This window comes from Pelodiscus sinensis, chromosome 7 (genome assembly GCF_049634645.1).
Source record: "Pelodiscus sinensis isolate JC-2024 chromosome 7, ASM4963464v1, whole genome shotgun sequence".
NCBI classification, from domain to species: Eukaryota; Metazoa; Chordata; order Testudines; family Trionychidae; genus Pelodiscus; species Pelodiscus sinensis.
The window spans coordinates 75,344,509-75,362,393 of NC_134717.1; the positions used below are offsets into that span (position 1 = coordinate 75,344,509).

The following is a 17,885-nucleotide window of genomic DNA, read 5'->3' on the forward strand; positions in this document are numbered from 1 at the left end:
AGATTCATCATGCTGGGTTCCCCCAGCTTTAAGAAATGTGACTTATGCAGAGACCCCCATGCCGATTTTGGATGGGCATGCCTCTTGCATAAAATGACTTGGTGAGGGCCATGTAGTGCAGAAATGTCAGCACTGCCAGAGCATGGCCGCCAGAGCTAGAAAAGACTGTGAGATGGGGCTCAAAAATTTACTTTGAGAGAAATCCCTTCAGCTGCCGGATCTGAAGAAAACTGCTACTTTGGAACCCTCAACTCGGCGAAAGAGTGCCAATTCATCTCCTCCCAAGAACTCCCGCGGGCCCTAGTCGTTACTGGCGGTGCCTTGAATGTCCCACACCGCACGTTCTCTGGTGCCATCCACTTCCAGCGCTGCGGAAAAGTGGAAAGTGGCACCATCAGAAAGGGTGGAGTCAGAGCCAAAGAGAAAAGCTAGCTCCTCCACACCAACCAGCAGGGTTCTGCCCACAAATGCAGACATGCCACCGTCTCCAGTACCGATGGACATTGCAGCACCATTATAACCATCCTCTTCTCAAGAAGTGCCGGCACCCAAGCAAACAATGGCACCAGATGTTTCAAGACTAAGAAGAGGACTGAGACACGGCACCGAACACCACAGCTGCTGATCGGTGCAGGCAGACTTTCACCTCCACACTCTCCTACCATTATGGAGACTAGCCCACACCGCTGCTCACCAGAGAATATTTTCTTTTCACCTACACCATCCTCTCTGGGCACCAGCACCGGTCATGGTAGCAGATTCTCCTCCCAGCATTCATCGCTATCCAGTTGAGTGGCGTCTTGGTGCTCAATCAGGTACCAATCATCCCATAATCGACCTCAGTAACCCAGGTTCAACCATCCGTGGCCATACACACCTCAGCAATATCAACCTATTGGCCACCCTGGGAACCGTGGAATAAGTACCACACTCGCTCCTCCCCATCAGTATGAATCACAAAAAACAACAGCAGCTACTCGCTGTCCCCCTACTACCACCCAATCATCTCCGGTCCATCTGACATAATCACCTTCAGTGACAACCTGGCTGATCCAGTGGAAGAAGACAATGACTTACCCCAATCAGACTTGGACAGTCACTCTCCAGCCACCCCAGTCCTTTTCGTCTCCCAATGAGGCTGTGTTCCCTTCCTTCTCTCCTGGCACAATTTCAGGACCTATTTAAAAGGGTGGCACAGTCTCAAGACATCGCTCTACAGGAGGTACAAAAAAAGCAGCACAAATTGCTTAAGATACTATAACCTACCACCTCATTTAAAGTAGCCCTACCAATTGATGGAGCCATAATGGAATTGTGTGAAGTCATATGGCAGACACTGGCCTCTATTTCCCCCCCCCCCCCTCCAATCGTAGGGTGGAAAAAAATCTGAAAGCGGCCTCCAGTATCCTGTTTTCTTTGAAGTAAGAAAATAATTTGAATAAAAACCTCTCCCGTGGAAGCTGCTCCCCAAGCTGCTCTGCCCCAGGCGTCCCCAAGTCAGCCGCTGCTGAAACTGACCAGCACTGACTACAGGAAGCCCAAGGCAGAGTTGCTCTGCCCCAGGCTTCCTGGAATCAGCCACTGATCAGTTTCAGCAGCAGCTGACTTGGGGATGCCTGGGGTTCTTAAGTTGAATCTGTATGTAAGAACTGGCGTCCAGATTCAGCCTGTTGAAACTGATCAGCGGCTGATTCCAGGAAGCCCGGGGCAGAGCAACTCTGCCTCCCTGTAGTCAGTCGCTGGTCAATTTCAGCAGCGGCTGAATCTGGACGCCAGTTCCGACTTACATACAGATTCAACTTAAGAACAAACCTACAGTCCCTATCTTGTACGTAACCCGGGGACTGCCTGTAATTCAAAATATGCAACTGTATGACTGTTTATGAACTTACCACAGAAATATATGTAGCTATCTAAAGCTGCGTTATTATTTGGTTGTGGTAAAATTAATGAACTCTCAATTTCAAATTCTTAATCCCTTTTTATTTATATTGTGTAGCATTTCCATGTTTTCTTAAGTTTATCATTGCGGAGAATAACTATGGAAAGTTATTCTTTTTGTGATCTGTATATTGGTTGCATAACTCTGCAGCCAGGATCTTCTACAGCTAAATTCATAGACTTCTTTCTACAAGGGACAGATTTACCCTGTGTAGAGTTCTGTGCTGGTTCTAAGAGTTGGGGTTATGCCCACTTGAATCTGGGACCTCTAGGAGCAAGTTTGATCCTTACAGCTGCTTAGAACAATCCCAAGGGCTGCCCTAACTCATGCCCAGCTGCTTATGGACTTTGTGGCTGCTCATGAACAGCTGAGGTAAGGTCTGTCCTAGCCACATCCCCTCACCTGTCAGTTGACTAGGAATGTCCCTTCCCCCACATCAGTGACTCTTGCAGGAGAGAGGAGGGTATAGGTTTGAGTATAAGCAAGTTCTGGGTCTATCAGCAAGTCCTCCTGCATCAGGAATCATTCATCAGAGGCTCCACAACTGATTTGCAGCCCCTTTGTGCCAAAATTATTTCTCTAAATATGTTCTGTGCAGTATTTTATGTGGGTTTATTACACTATACAATTTAGTCTGTTTATACACACACCTTAATAAAGGACCAGATAAAACAGAATGTTACAGGTAATGTTAATAAGTGAATGTTTCAGAAAGGTGGTAAAGTGGTGACCTCTCACATCTGTCTACCAACCCAGCAAGCACTTTTGTCCTTAAGTTTTTACACTGTTTTGAGTATGTTTGGAATTTCTTCTGTTTACTGTGAAACGGACCTCCCCCCCCCCCCCCCCCCCATTGGAATTACTTTCATTCAAAGTTTATTCTGAAACTCACAAATGTCTGGTTCCTTTTTTGTTTCATTCTCTTTTCCCTCTTGATTTGAGTTTCACTGTCAAACAACATTATGATATTTCTTAAACGGCTATATGATGTGACTTGTGTAACCTTTGTCTTCCTTCCTTCCTCCCAGCTGGCATTTGTTATTCCTTACCGCATGTCTCTCCATAGGGTGTAAATTCTTGGGGGTGCATTTACTGAATCAATTTAATTTGTCTGTAAAACACATTTTGGATACTATATAAACAGAATAAGCCTTCTTCATTATTTTTCCTTTTGAACTTTATACACTACAGTCATGTATCCTATGAATCTGTTTTCTAATAAAATATAAACCTAATTTTTCTGACTTCTTATACAGAAATTATAAATCGGGCACTACCAAATTCACAGTTTATTTAGATCAGTTTAAACCATACATTTAAATCTGAAATGTCAGTATTATAAATGTAAGGGTCCTGACCCAAAAAGGAGTTGTGGGGGAAATATAAGATTGTGAGGGATTGTATTGCCACTACCCTTATGTCTGCACTGCTGCTAATGCTGACACCAGTATGAGAAGTGGGTAGCTGGCAAGTCGTAGTTGCTGGTTGGGAAACCTATTCTGAAGGCAGAATTGCTGCCAGCAGCAGTGCACAAGTAAGGGCAGTACGATATGGTATTGCCATCCTCACTTCTGCACTGCTGCCTGCAGAGCTGGACTCGTAATCAGCAGCCACCATTCTTTGGATCCCCTTCCTTCTGTGCAGCTGCTGGTGGGAGTCCTGCAGCCAACCAGCTATGAAAGCAGCATGGAAGTAAGGGTATCAGTACTGTGACCCCTCTAAAATAATGTCTCTGCAACTCTCTTTTGGGTCAGGAACCCCAGTTTGAGAAATAACGCTCATCTCCCCTGTGAAATCTGTACTGCAATTCCTCATTTATCACGGTAGATACGTTTCAGAAAATGATCGTGCTAAGTGAAAACGAGTGTTACGTGGGGTCAATTTTCCCATTGAAAATAATGGAAAAGGTGGGGGTTGTGTTTCTAGTGCACGTGTGCTCGCAGCTCCAGCCTGCACTTGTTAGCAGCTGGGACCAGGACATAAGGTTGGGGGAGAAAAGGGACTGACTTATAGCAGGGAGGGGAGGAGTTTGGCTCTGGAGAAGAGAAGGGAAGGACAGGGGAGGGGGCTTGCAGCTGGCCACGAAGTTTCCTCAGCTGGCCGGTCACTAGGAGCTGCATGGAACTTCCCCTGCCTCCTTGCAAAGCGGCAGAAGTTCACCGCTCGCCGCACCGTGCCCCCGCGACCCCGTCTGGCTCAATGCCTTGCTCCCTCTCCTCCACCCCCCGCTTGCAGCTGTCAGCTGGGTTTCCCCAGCTGGCCAGTCACCGACAGCTGTGCGGGGCTTCCCCCTGCCTTCGGAGGTATGCTGCTCGTTGCGCCATTCCCCGGCGACCCCCTCTGGGGATTCTTCGCTCCCTCTCCTCTGCTCCCATTTACAGCCAGCAGCTGGGTTTTCCCAGCTGGCCGATCACCAGCAGCTGCGCGGGGCTTCCCCTGCCTCCCTGCAAAGTGGCAGAGGTTTGCCGCTCACCGCGCCATTCCCCGGTGACCCCTCCTCACCAGATGCGAGGCATCCAGACAGGGGGGGTCGCCGGGGAACGGCGTGGCACGCGGCGAACTTCTGCCACTTTGCCGGCCTGTAAGGGAAATCGTGTTATTGCGAGGACGGGTTGTGTTGTTCAAAAAATGTTCCCCTCAAAAAAATCGTGCTGTTGCAAAAACGTGTTAAGTGGGCACGTGTTAAGCGAGGAATTAGTGTATAGAATAGAGTACAAGATCAGATTTCATGGTTCGTGATTTGCTTTTCATGGCTGTGAATTTAGTAAGTCCCTAGTTATAATCATTGGGATCCTTTGCCATTCTTAGTGCTCTCTTCTGTTTTTAAATATTGTTTAACATCTGCAGTATGTGTTTATTGTCCTGCAGTTCAAAATGTTATAATTTGATGAAGATTTTTTCTTTTGATGTTCAGTGCCCACCAAATCTTCATAAACAAGATGGATATGCTTGTGATGCTAATCAGGTGTGTAACATTTTTAAACCTTTGCAAATCAATGAATAATGAATTCAGTGTAAATTTTCACTTCTTAAATGGCTTTTCTTCCTTATTTTTCAGTGTCTGTTTTATTCATAACAGTTTGTCAAACGTTGTGCACACAGAGCACTTATTAAATTTAAGGATATCATCCATCCTTCTCTTCAAGTTCTTCCCTCTCACTTTTCTGATTAGATTTGAAGCAATGTAAAGAAACTTACACTGATGTTCCCTGTGCTGTCAGTGCTGTTTTTAAACATTGAACATTTCAGTTTTAAGTACAGTCAGCTTGGCCCCTTTCAGTTCACTTTAAAATTCCACTTTCTCCACTGGCTTTTATTTCTGGCCAGCACACAGTGTGCAGAAAATAAAAATTCAAGACTGGTGAGGATCAGTGAGTACTCCAATGTACAAGTGTATATTTTTATGTAACTGCAATTATTTACTGATGTTAGTTCAGTTGAAGTTATCAGAAATGAAGGGCCAGATCTTTCATTACTTTGCATTTTATGCAAGCCTTTACACCTTATTAAGTGGATGTTTAATGCTGTCACTAGTGTGGGTGGGTAGAAAATCTGATTTGGCAGCATTTTCAATCCATTGTGGTGAGTTTAAATGACAACATGACTTGCAGTAGAGAATTAGGCCTTTAATGTATAAATATATTTTCCATTCCCCCTCCCCACAACAACTGCAAGCATGTTAAGAGGAGAGTATATCTCAATGTATAAAATGTAACTATCAAAATGAAACAAAACTAAAGGACAACATTTGATTTAAAATATAAAGTAATATGTTCAGTTTCCTTTCACTAATTTTTTGTATTTTTGTTTAGGGACGTTGCTATAATGGAGAATGCAAGACAAGAGACAATCAATGCAAATACATTTGGGGAATTAGTAGGTTGACATTGCCTACCTTAAGTATATTTTATTCATATGTATTCTTTAGTTTGTAGTCTCAGTATTTCCACGTACGGTATTACCTTCCTTCATTTAAAAGTTTCCACCATAGAGCAGAGAAAAAGTGCCTGAGATAATGAGTTACTTGTGATGTCATTTGAAGTTTGGGTGCTGTGATAAGTTGGAGCCATGGGAGCCGGGTGGTTATTACTTGCTGTGTTGTAGGTATAGGTAAGCTGAGCAGCATATTCTTTAGCTAACTCAGGCTGAAACTTGCCAGAAAATATAAAACTAAACTCTACAGGCACGTTAGATCTTTGGAGAAATGTCAGGTTGGCAGTCAGTTTCTAGCGGAGTGCCACAAGGACAGGTTCTAGGACCGGTTTTGTTCAACATCTTTATTAATGACCTGGATGAGGGGATGGATTGCACCCTCAGAAAGTTTGCAGATGATACTGTAGATACACTGGAGGTCAGGGATTGAGTCCAGAGTGACCTAGAAAGATTAGAGGATTGGGCCAAAAGAAATCTGATGAAGTTCAACAACGACAAGTAAAGAGTCCTGCACTTGGGATGGAAGAATCTCACACATTGTTACAGGCTGGGGACCAACTGGCTAAGTAGCAGTTCTGCAGAAAAGGACCTGGGGATTACAGTGGATCAGAAGCTGGATATGAGTCAACAGTGTGCCTATGCAGCCAAGAAGGCTAATGGCATATTAGGTTGCATTAGGTGGAGCATTGCCAGCAGATCCAAATAAGTGATTATTCCCCTTTATTCAGCTCTGGTGAGGCCACATCTGGAGTATTGTATCCAGTTCTGGGCCTCTCACCATAGAAAATATGTGGACACATTGGAGAGGGTCCAGTGGAGGGCAACCAGAATGATTAGGGGGCCTGAGCACTTGATCTATCAGGAGAGGCTGAGGGATTTGGGCTTCTTTAGTCTGCAGAAGAGAAGAGCGGGGGCGGGGAGGATTTGATAGCAGCATTCAACTTCCTGAAGAGAGATTCCAAAGAGGATGGAGAAAGGCTGTTCACAGTAGTGACGGATGGCAGAACAAGGAGCAATGGTCTCAAGTTACAGTGGGGGAAGTCTAGGTTGGATATTAGGAAAAATTACTTCACTAGGAGGGTGGTAAAGTACTAGAATGGGTAACCTAGGGAGGTGGTGGAATCTCCATCCCTAGAGGTTTTTAAGTCTCGTCTTGACAACGCCCTGGCTGGGTTGATTTAGTTGGGATTGGTCCTGCCTTGGGCACAGGGCTGGACTTGATGACCTCCTGAGGTCTCTCCCACTCCTAGGATTCTATGATTTTAAATATTTTTTGCTTTCAAAATATTTCTTCATATCTGAACATAAATGTATGATTTTTAAAAAATAAATCACACAGATAACTACTGACTCCCTCGTCTTCAGGGAAGTCATGCACAACTAGATAATAATTTTGAGCGTAAGACAACAGACCTGAACTACCAGTATGTGTCAGTCTCTTGCACTCATATCATTGTGATGTTGGTGTATCAGATTCATCCCAACTTATGTGATTGTGGGGTATGAATGGCCTGAGAGAGAAAAATGAATGTCCTTACCCATTATGGTGTTAGGAGATTTCTACCTTTTGCTGTCTGATAAGCAACACAAGATATACTGCCTTTAATACAGAGAAGGATGTGGACAGTAGTTTTAGTGAACTCCTAGTATCTACCTCTTAATTCAATGACAGTACAGCGCACCTTTTTCTCTAATTGTATGGTTAAAAGTATTACGTTTTACGGCATCCAATCTCTTGTTATCTTGAACCTTTGTTATAATATTTTAGTTGAAATTATTTAGATTCTTTTCTGTATATGTGCCCTTGCTGTAACTAATCAATTTTATTTAGTTGTTACTTTTTGTTTTATGCTAAATAATGGAGACACTATTTTTTTAAATGGAAGAAAGTTTAAAGGGAAGTAATATTATAGTAACTCCATGAGTGTGAAAGGATGTTTACTGGTCCATCCACAAGCACAGAAAAGTAACATCACAGATCACATTCTGAAAATATCTTTTCAGACTCTGCCTTTGTTCTCTCTCTACTTTCAGCTGTTTCAACAATTTCCCATTATTGTTTGCTCATCCTTACCCACATCCAGCTTACAGCTCCTGCCTTTTTAGGTAGGAGAGAATCTGAAAAAGATTTATTCTTAGTGCAGTATTTTAATGTGAAGGAACCCAAAAAGACTAAACAAAAGAAAGATTAAAAATGTTTTAGATTGAAAGTGGCTTCTCTGTCCAAACCTACTTTATTAGGAAATTGAGGACTTCTCTGCTTGCACTGAAAAACCTTGAGTTAGTCTCAGAAAACACCAATGGGATCTTATGCTGTTCTCACTTATGTTTGTTTTGTAACTGTTTAATTTCTGTACTCCTGATTTACACTGGTATAAGTGAGAGGAGAATCAGGCCCCTTAAATTCTTTCCCTAGATATATCAAAAGGCAAATATCTTGTGCTAACAGAGAAAATATAATTCTACTTACACACCAGTATAAATCAGGAATAACAGTAGTGAAGAAAGTTAATTGTGCCACTATAGAACTGATGTAATTGTGAGAAGAATTCAACCACCAGAATATTCAAGTGAAGGACATACACACATAGGTAGAGCTTGTGTAGACAGGTCACAACAAGGGAGTCTCCCAACTGATATTCAGTGCAGATATTGTAATGTGAGAATAAGGTGGGAAATACTTTCTCTTTTCAGTTGCCTGATAGAATTCTGTCTTTTCTTCCTTCTCTTTCCCCCCTCTCATGTAAAGAAACCCTACTCCATAAATTGAAAACACAGGATGAAATTTCAAAGTTTTGCATTTACATTTTTTTGTAAAGTACTGTCATTAATTTTATGCCACAAATATTTGCTACTGTCAATGTAAAGTGCATTTTCTTTTCCTTTTTTCATCAACAGAGGCTACAGGGTCTGACAAATTCTGTTATGAGAAGCTTAATACAGAAGGCACAAAAAAGGGAAACTGTGGAAAGGATGGAGACCGATGGATTCAGTGTAGTAAACAGTAAGTTTAGGTTTGTAGAAACTGGGTGAAATTGCTAAATATTTTTCAATTTTTTTCAGCAGATTGTTTTGCATGGTTTTAAATCCTCCAGTTTTTTCTTACAAAAGTTCAGAACTCCAGGATATTTAATAGATTGGTTTGCACAGTCCTCATGTGGCTCATTTTTGGAGTTTCTTGCATCCAGATTTTTATGCAGAAGTACTGGCAATTTGGGCAATTTAGGCTTGGAAAAGTTAGAGGTTCTTCTTCGAGTAGTGTCCCCGTGGGTGCTCCACTGTAGGTGAAGGGTTGCCCTGAGCTGCAGATCGGAGCTTTGTATAGCAGTTTCCCCTGTTGAGCCACGCATGCCCAGGAAGCGTCTCGAGCCCTTCCCGCCTCCTGAGGAGTGTGACTCAACCCCCTCCCTTTCAGTTCCTCTTTAACCGCCCTCGTCAGCAGACGGAGCAGCCAGGAGCTCCCTGTCAGACTGTCTGACTACTTTCCCCTTAGTTATTTAGGCATAGTTAGCTTCCCCTGTTTTATCCTAGTTACTCTTTCCTTGTTTCTTTATTAAAAAAACAACAACTAGAAATAGGAAAAATAGACTTAATTAAATCCCCCCCTCAGGGGGCTTGAACTTACCTCAGACCGGGACTCCAGTGAACCGGCTTTCTCCCGTCTGTCAAAACAAGAAACACATAAAGACTTTAAAAAAAAAAAAAAAAAAAAAAAGAAGAAGCAGCAGCAAAACCACATAAACTATAACAATATAGACGATAAATATAATAATTTCAAGAGGGAGAGAGCCCGCAATGTCCGGCTCCTCAGGTTTTAAAAAGTGCGGTCAATGCCGGGACCCAATGCCAGCTTCAGATGGCCACTTGGACTGCATACGGTGTTTGGGGGAGACCCACTCTCCCCACAACTGTACCCACTGCAATTCCCTGACGGCGAGAGCCAGAAAAGACCGTGAGCTCTGCCTCGGGATGATTTTATTTGAAAAAGCTCTACAGCCTGCGGGAGAACAATCTGCACCACGGCAAGAGCCTCCGCCGCCTTCCAGAAATGCCCCGAGAGCGAGACCCTCTCCATCCCGCTCTCTTCCAGCCTCTTCCTCTCCCAAACACAGAGGAGAGGCACACCAGGCTATGAAGTCCCCTGCCACTAAGGCTTCGGGGCGATCCTCCCACTCCGCGCCGGGATCGGGGCGCTCAACAGCTGAGCGGCCCCGGGAGCGCTCTAAGCAGCCGGCACGGCATGAAAAGCCAGTGCCGATCCTGGCGCGGAGAGGGAGGATCGCCCCGAAGCCTTAGTGGCAGGGGACTTCATAGCCTGGTGTGCCTCTCCTCTGTGTTTGGGAGAGGAAGAGGCTTCCAGCCCCGGCACCGCTTCAAGCGTCTGCGGCGCCCCGGGAGCGCTCCAAGCAGCCGGCACGGCATGAAAAGCCGGCGCCTCTTCAAACCGCGGTGCCGCTTCCAGCCCCAGCGCTGCTTCAAGCCTCTGCAGCGCCGAAAGCTACACCACGGCTTAAAGCTGCGGTGCCTCTTAAAGTCACGGCACCGCAGCAAAAGGATGGGCAGCCTCCAAAGCCACTGACACCAAGAGATGCTCCGCTGGTCCTCCCACAGCCAGACAAGCAGCCAGATGGGGCTCCTAGGGATCAGCCCCAACAAGAGACTGCTCCATACAGCAGGCATCACTATCTGTGCCTGCCCTCTGCTTCTTACTCTCCTGAGGGGTCTCCATCAAGGTGATCCCCTCCCAGGTCGATATCACCGTTGTCTCTTCACGACGCTCCCCTTCCTGATGATGACCACCACACAGTCTATTCCTCGCGACATCCGTCACCTGGGAAGGCTCGCTCCCACCATTATAGGGCTCCGCCACAGCATGGCCTATGGCACCCATACTGGCCTTATCCACCGCAATGGGGACCATGGGAACACTGGGATCCATATGGACACCGCTCCCCACCTCGTTCCACTGCATCCCGGAGAAGTTTGCCTCGGCCACAACCCCTACCTCCAGCAAGTTTTTCGGAGGACGAGGTGGGACAAATCTCAGACAATGACTCAGATACTCAGTCAGTAAACGTCACGCACTCTGATGCCCTTGAGGACACCGAAGTACCATCAGACACTGGAACGACTGACGATCTAAAACAGTTCCAAGAACTATTCAAGAGAATAGCGACAAGCCAGAATGTCTCCCTGCAAGAGGTGCAGAAGAAACAATACCAATTGTTAAAGAATCTACATCCGACACTACAGAGCAAGATTGCCCTACCCATAGACGAGGCAATCATGGAGACCTCAGAAGATCTGTGGAAGACGCCTGCATCCATCCAACCAACTAACAGGAAAATTGACAGAAAGTGCTTTGTCCCCTCAAAAGACAACGACTTTCTCTTCACTCACCCACAACCTAACTCACTAGTCGTGGACTCAGCACAACAATGAGCGAAGTTTCCACAGTATAGGACGGGCAATGCAGACAAGGACCACAAAAAGTTGGACTCCTTTGGCAAGAAAGTATACTCCTCTTCAACCCTACAACTCAGAATATCAAATTACTCTGCTCTCTTAGCAAATCACAACTTTGACAACTACTCAAAACTGGGAGAACTAATGGCACATCTCCCCGACTCCAAAAAACCCATCTTAAAATCAATAGTTCATGAGGGCCATACGATCGCCCGCGCCACTCTCCAAATGGCAATGGATGTAGCTGATAACTGCAGCCCAAGTTACAGCTACAGCGGTAGTGATGCATAGAGCTTCTTGGCTCCAGTCGCCTGTGGAACGCGTGCATCCGCAACCAAGTCACCCTTATAGCATCCTACCTGCCCGGAGTGAACAATACCAAAGCGGACTCCCTCAGCCGAAACTTCACCGCAGACCACGAATGGGAGTTACATACGGAGGTGGCGAACTCAATTTTCCACCAGTGAGGATGGCCATTGATACACCTCTTTGCTTCTACCCAGAACACCAAATGTCCCCAATTCTGCTCACGTGCAGGACTTGGCAAACACTCTCTGGGGGATGCCTTCCTAATCAAATGGACAGCCCCCCTACACTACGCCTTTCCTCCCATACCGCTCATCCCAAGAGTTCTGCGCAAGATCCTGAGAGACAAAGCCCTAGTCACCCTGATTGCGCCATCATGGTCTCACCAAACCTGGTACCAATACCTTCCCAGGCTAGCGGTCCAGCCTCCCCACCCACTACCATACCGGATAGACCTACTATCTCAGGACGACGGCAGGATACTGCATCCACAACTCAATACCCTGCATCTTCACGCATGGCTTCTCTCTGGTTCTCGGAGGTAGAAGAGCGCTGCTCCCAGCGAGTAAAAGACGTCCTCCTGCATAGCAGGAGACAGTCTACTCGGAAAACTTACCAACAGAAATGGACACGTTTCTGTCACTGGTGTCAGCAAGCCAAAGTTGAGCCCCATGCCTCACCACTAAATACCATGCTAGACTACATTCTGGACCTTAAAGCATCAGGACTGTCAATCTCCTCTCTAAGAGTACACCTCTCTGCAATAGCAGCATTTCATACCTCAGTAGACGGCGTCTCCATTTTTAACCATCCTATTACGAAGAGATTTCTCAAGGGACTCCAGAATGTGTACCCACCACATAAGGCCCCACCCCCTTTGTGAGACCTAAATCTTGTTTTGAACTGCCTCACCAGACCTCCCTTTGAGTCACTGGCAACAGTACCACTTCCCTTCCTTTTTATGAAAGTCTGTTTCCTCTTAGCCATCACCTCCATCAGGAGGGTGAGCGAACTCGGAGCATTAATGTCAGAACCTCCTTACACAGTTTTCACAAAGGATAGGGTCATACTGAGACCCCACCCCACGTTTTTGCCAAAGGTCTGTACAGAATTCCATCTCAACGAACCGATCATATTACCTACCTTTTTCCCAAAACCACATTCTTCGCAGACAGACGCCAGCCTGCACACTCTGGACATCCGGAGGGCCCTGGCCTTCTTCCTAGAAAGAACAAAACCATTTCGTAAATCTGAAAGACTTTTTATCTCCATTGCTGAACGATCCAAAGGGACACCAATATCATCGCAACGAATCTCAAAGTGGATATCGACGTGTATAATCAAATGCCACTCTCTGGGCAATAGACCGCTACAACGCCCACCACGAGTGCATTCTGCTCGAGCCATGGCTGCTTCTGCAGCCTTTCTGGGCAATGTCCCCTTAAGAGACATTTACCGGGCAGCAACATGGTCTTCAGACCATACTTTTGCTAAACACTACGCTATCCTTCCACAACTCAAGAGTGATTCAGCAGTTGCCACAGCAGTACTCTCTACCACTGCTAAACAATGACTCCGGCTCCCTCCAGCCTTACATTGAATACTGCTTTGTAGTCACCTACCGTGGAGCACCCACGGGGACACTACTCGAAGAAGAAAAGGGAGTTACTCACCTCGTGCAGTAACGAGTGTTCTTCGAGATGTGTGTCCCCGTGGATGCTCCACGACCCTCCCTACCTCCTCTCTGCTCGGAGTCAAAATTCTCAGGCGGAGACGAGGAACTGAAAGGGAGGGGGTTGAGTCACACTCCTCAGGAGGCGGGAAGGGCTCGACACGCCTCCTGGGCATGTGTGGCTCAACAGGGGAAACTGCTATACAAAGCTCAGGGCAACCCTTCACCTACAGTGCAACCCTTCACCTACCCTTCAGTGGAGCACCCACGGGGACACACATCTCGAAGAACACTCGTTACCGCATGAGGTAAGTAACTCCCTTGTATCATAGCACATAGTCACATATCTGTAATATACATGCACACAAAGTCAAGCAGAGATGTTAGTAGCCAGGGGCAGATGACCGTTTTGCGGGGCCCCCCCTTTGCCACGGTGCATGCGTGGGGTTTTTTGAAGCGCGGGGCCCGGGGCGGCCGCCCTGCTCGCCCTGCCCCATATCCGCCCCTGTTAGTAGCCAAAGATATGCATACTGGCTCTGCCTCTAGGCATGGCCAAGAAATCTGAGCTAGATCCTGCGATCTCAGGGTAATTCCACCATGGGTAGGGGAGGTGACAACTTGGTAATAGTCTGCTCTCACTGAGTTCCATCATGCTGGATTTCCTTGCATATGATACGACTACATATTTGGAAAACACTCGTAGTCATGGATAACAGTGAGCACTGATCTGTGGAAGACAAAGTCTCATCCTACCAATGTGCATCCAAAGATGTCCCGTAGCTGGTGCCATATGAGATAAGTATCCACAGTGCTCATGGGATGGAGGCAGTTAATTTAGTACTGAACATTTCCTCTGGCTCTGCTAATCCTGCCAATGTAAGCTCCTCTTCTTTAGCTCTCCCTGTTGTTTTGGGCATGTGTTGAATTTCCAAAAAGGAAGCTAGTTGAGAAAGCATATAACTAGGTTAGAAGACTTATTTGATTTAGTGAATTTTTCCACTTCAGGAATCATTCTGGTGTAGACTTAGATGTTTATTAATTTATTTACTATTTGTAATTGAACTGATTAAGTGAACACATTTCAACCTATGCATGGTCTGAACTTGTTCACTACAACTATTTGCTATGTGTCACTTGACATGTATTGCTCCCTGACTGGGTGACTGAAACTTTGAAAGTAGGTTCATGAATGGCGAATACTCTTGTTAATGTGTGAAAAACAGCCATTCCCCCCCAAATACTCAAATTTTAAAAAAATTCTAAAACCATTTCCCTGGCTGTTTGAAAATAGCTAATAAAAAGGAGCACAAATGTGGTCAGACTGAACAACCATTTGGAATGCACACAGATGTTTACACTGTTTTTGTAGTATTCATCAAGTTGTGTGCTACTTTGATGCAAAATGCGGGCAGTCCATTCAAGGGAAGCCAGCTTGAAGCTTAGTAGGCTATTGTTATTTATTTGTTATAAAGCAGCAGAGATAAACCAATCTTTTTCCCCCAAGAATTCAGTTGTGCACCCTGAACATTATCGATTCTTATAATATTTATGATTGTTTTGTGATGACCCAGGGAATAAAATAAGCAAACTGCTAACCAAAAAAAGCACAATGTAATGTAGTATGGCATAGCAAAACTATTTATGGTTTGTCTACTTGTATGCACCTTTTAATATGATATTCAAGTACTATTGTGGAAATAGATGTTTTGTTCAGACGAATATGTGGAAATGATGCTATACATAATTAATCAAGTGGTAGACTTTTTGTTTCTGCTTTTGCAATTAACACCGTATGTTGGTTATGACTAACTTCTACCATCTTTATTCATGTCAAGTAGTACCTTACTTGGAGTAGTACCACCAATGATAGTGATACCTCTCCCTGAGTACATTAATACTTTGTGATCAGCAGTGGCAGAAACTGACCTGAAGTTATTTATTGCAGTAATATTGGTTTCATGCATTGATTGCTTTTGACACAGAATTTTGTATCTTCGTCATAACAAGAGTATTTATTTGATAACTTTGTCTTTGTTCCTTTCTTTATTTTTCTTTTGCAGTGATGTGTTCTGTGGCTTTTTACTCTGCGCTAATCTTACTAGAGTTCCACGAATTGGTCATCTTCAGGGAGAAATTACCCCAACCTCTTTTTACCACCAGGGACGTGTGGTGGACTGTAGGTAAAAAACTATAGAGCATACACAAATAGTTTTTCTATCCATAACCAAACTGGATGGATTAAAAGCTGGCCAACTCATAAGTCTGAAAATGTAATTGTTAATGAAGCATCATCAAATGGGCATGTTTCTCATGGAATTCCGCAGAGTTTGGTTCTTCTCGCTAGTAGAGAAAGGTATAACATGATCTAGTGTCTGGAAACTGAAACTATATAAATTCAAACTGCAAATAAGGTGTCAAATTTTGACAATGAGGGCAAACCAATTCACCAAGGGCCATGGTCAGTCCTCTATCACGGACAATTTTTAAATCAGTATTGGAAGCTTTTCTAAAGAATATGCTCAAGGAATAACTTTGGAGAAGTTTATGGCTGAGGACTGGTCTACAGTGAAAAGTTACATCAGCATAGCTCTGTCTTTCAGGGGTGTAAAGAATCCACAATCTTGAGAGATGTAATTAAGCTGACAGTGCATTTGAGATTAGAGTTTAAGATGGGGTGGGCAATAATGTTTTGCTGTGGGCCACTTCGGAAATGTTTGAAGTGGCTCCGGGCCACTCAGGAAGGGGCGGGACATCAAGCGGAAGGGGTGGTACCAAGATGCTTCCAGGTTCCCCACCCCCAGACAATGATTGGTCTGGGGGTGAGGGAGTGCCATTGCCCCCCCCCTCCCCACGTTCCCTCTAGTTGCCCATGCCCCTGGCATGGGAGGGCCTGGGGGCAGGGGAGTGCACAAAGCCTCCTCTGCTCTCCCCCTGCCCTATGAGCAGTGCGTGGTGCTTCAAAGCGCCGTGTGCTCCTGGCAGGAGGCTTTGAACGCTCCCCCACTCCCAGGCCCTAATTGTCCTGGGGGCAGGGAAGCAACAGGGCCTCCACGGCTGGATCCACCCACTTGGTGGGCCAGATTCTGCCTACAGAGGCCCTTTTGCCCATCCCTGGTTGAAGGCATAAAACATTTCTCATAAAATGCACATAAATATACACATGAACTAGTAGAGTTTTCTGGAAATATCCCTGTAGGATATTAAAAAAATACTGTCATTATAGAAATGGAAACGAAGAACAAATTAAGATTGCATGTCAATACCTAGAATTTTTCTCCATATTACAGCTACTTCATGTCAGTGCTAATGTGAGAGGTTTGCAATTAATAGAAAAGTTTCAGTGTGAATTTGTGCATGCCATTACCTTCCCTATAGTGTTCTGAGGAATGAATGAATTAAAGAGCTTTTAACATCCTTACCACTATTGTGTTTTAATATTTTAAAAGGCTCTAGCCATGGTATTAATAGTATTTTAAAACTTCTTCTCCTAGTGGTGCTCATGTGCTTTTAGACGATGATACAGATTTAGGGTACGTGGAAGATGGAGCGCCATGTGGCCCTCACATGATGTGTCTAGACAGGAAGTGCCTACCCATACAATCCTTGAACATAAGCAACTGCCCTATTGGTTCTAATGGAAAAGTCTGTTCAGATCATGGGGTAAGTCCACATCTGTGTTCCAGCAGTTAAGCCCTATTCCCACTTCCAATATCAACAGGGCCTAGTGTAGAGTGTTCTGTACTATACCTATGATCTTCATAAGCCCTCCTGAGTTCCTGAACACACACGTGCTGGATTTTCTGACAAATTTCAATTCTGTGAGCATGTGAGAGGCACTGATAACATTTGAAAAAACAAGATTTCTAAACTGTGTAACAATTCACTTAGTTCTTCGAGTGATTGCTCACGTGCATCCGGTAGGTGTTTATGTGCACTGCATGCATGATCGCTGGAGAATTTTTCCCTTAGCAGTACCATTTGGGCTGGCTGTGGAGCCTGCTCACATGGCACCGTTCTCCCGTGAGACATCTGGCCACCCCCGACAGATGCCATTCTCCAGGGGACCGTAAGTATGCACCACCAAGGCTCCCCCACACAGTGTACGTGGTACTGGCTCGAAAACCCTATGGTGGGGAGGTTCCTAAAGGATCTGGACAGGTTGTAGCCTCAGGTCAAGGACCCAGTTTCTACATGGAACCTGAACCTGGTCCTCTCTAGGTTTATGGGTCTGCTGTTTGAGCCCCTAGACACCTTCCCTTTGTTGTCTCTCTCCAGATAGGTGGCCTTCCTGGGGCCATATTCTTGCCCAGGAGGGTCTCTGAGCTCCAGGCTCTCACTTCAGAACTACTTTACACCCTCTTTTTCAAAGACAAACTACAATAACGCCCTCACTTGGTGTTTCTGCCTGTGGTGGTTTCCCAATTGAATATGAAACAGGACGTATTTCTGCTGGTATTCTTTCCTAAGCCCCTGTCAACAATAGATGATGTTAGGTGGATGTTAGATGTGCCCTAGCAGTTTACATTGACCACATGAAACCATTTATTAAATCAACACAACTCTTTT

The 17,885-nt window shown here is 45.1% G+C and overlaps 1 protein-coding gene and 1 long non-coding RNA gene across 8 annotated transcripts in view; one reads left to right on the top strand and one right to left on the bottom strand.

The window, feature by feature from the left end:
• Positions 1 to 17,885, top strand: part of ADAM23 (ADAM metallopeptidase domain 23) — a 184,872-nt gene that overhangs the window by 132,006 nt on the left and 34,981 nt on the right. For all 7 annotated transcript variants that reach the window (XM_075934339.1, XM_075934346.1, XM_075934341.1 and 4 more), the window contains exons 19-23: positions 4,857 to 4,907; positions 5,755 to 5,818; positions 8,774 to 8,879; positions 15,380 to 15,499; positions 16,811 to 16,979. In XM_075934339.1, the coding sequence (XP_075790454.1) occupies positions 4,857 to 4,907; positions 5,755 to 5,818; positions 8,774 to 8,879; positions 15,380 to 15,499; positions 16,811 to 16,979 (510 nt within the window). The remainder of the gene's footprint in view (positions 1 to 4,856; positions 4,908 to 5,754; positions 5,819 to 8,773; positions 8,880 to 15,379; positions 15,500 to 16,810; positions 16,980 to 17,885) is intronic.
• LOC142830260 (uncharacterized) lies at positions 8,826 to 13,412 on the bottom strand. The gene is made up of 3 exons (XR_012905412.1): positions 13,321 to 13,412; positions 12,791 to 12,869; positions 8,826 to 9,537 (listed from the first exon to the last, which is right to left on the bottom strand). It is a non-coding gene; the product is annotated as an uncharacterized LOC142830260 (long non-coding RNA).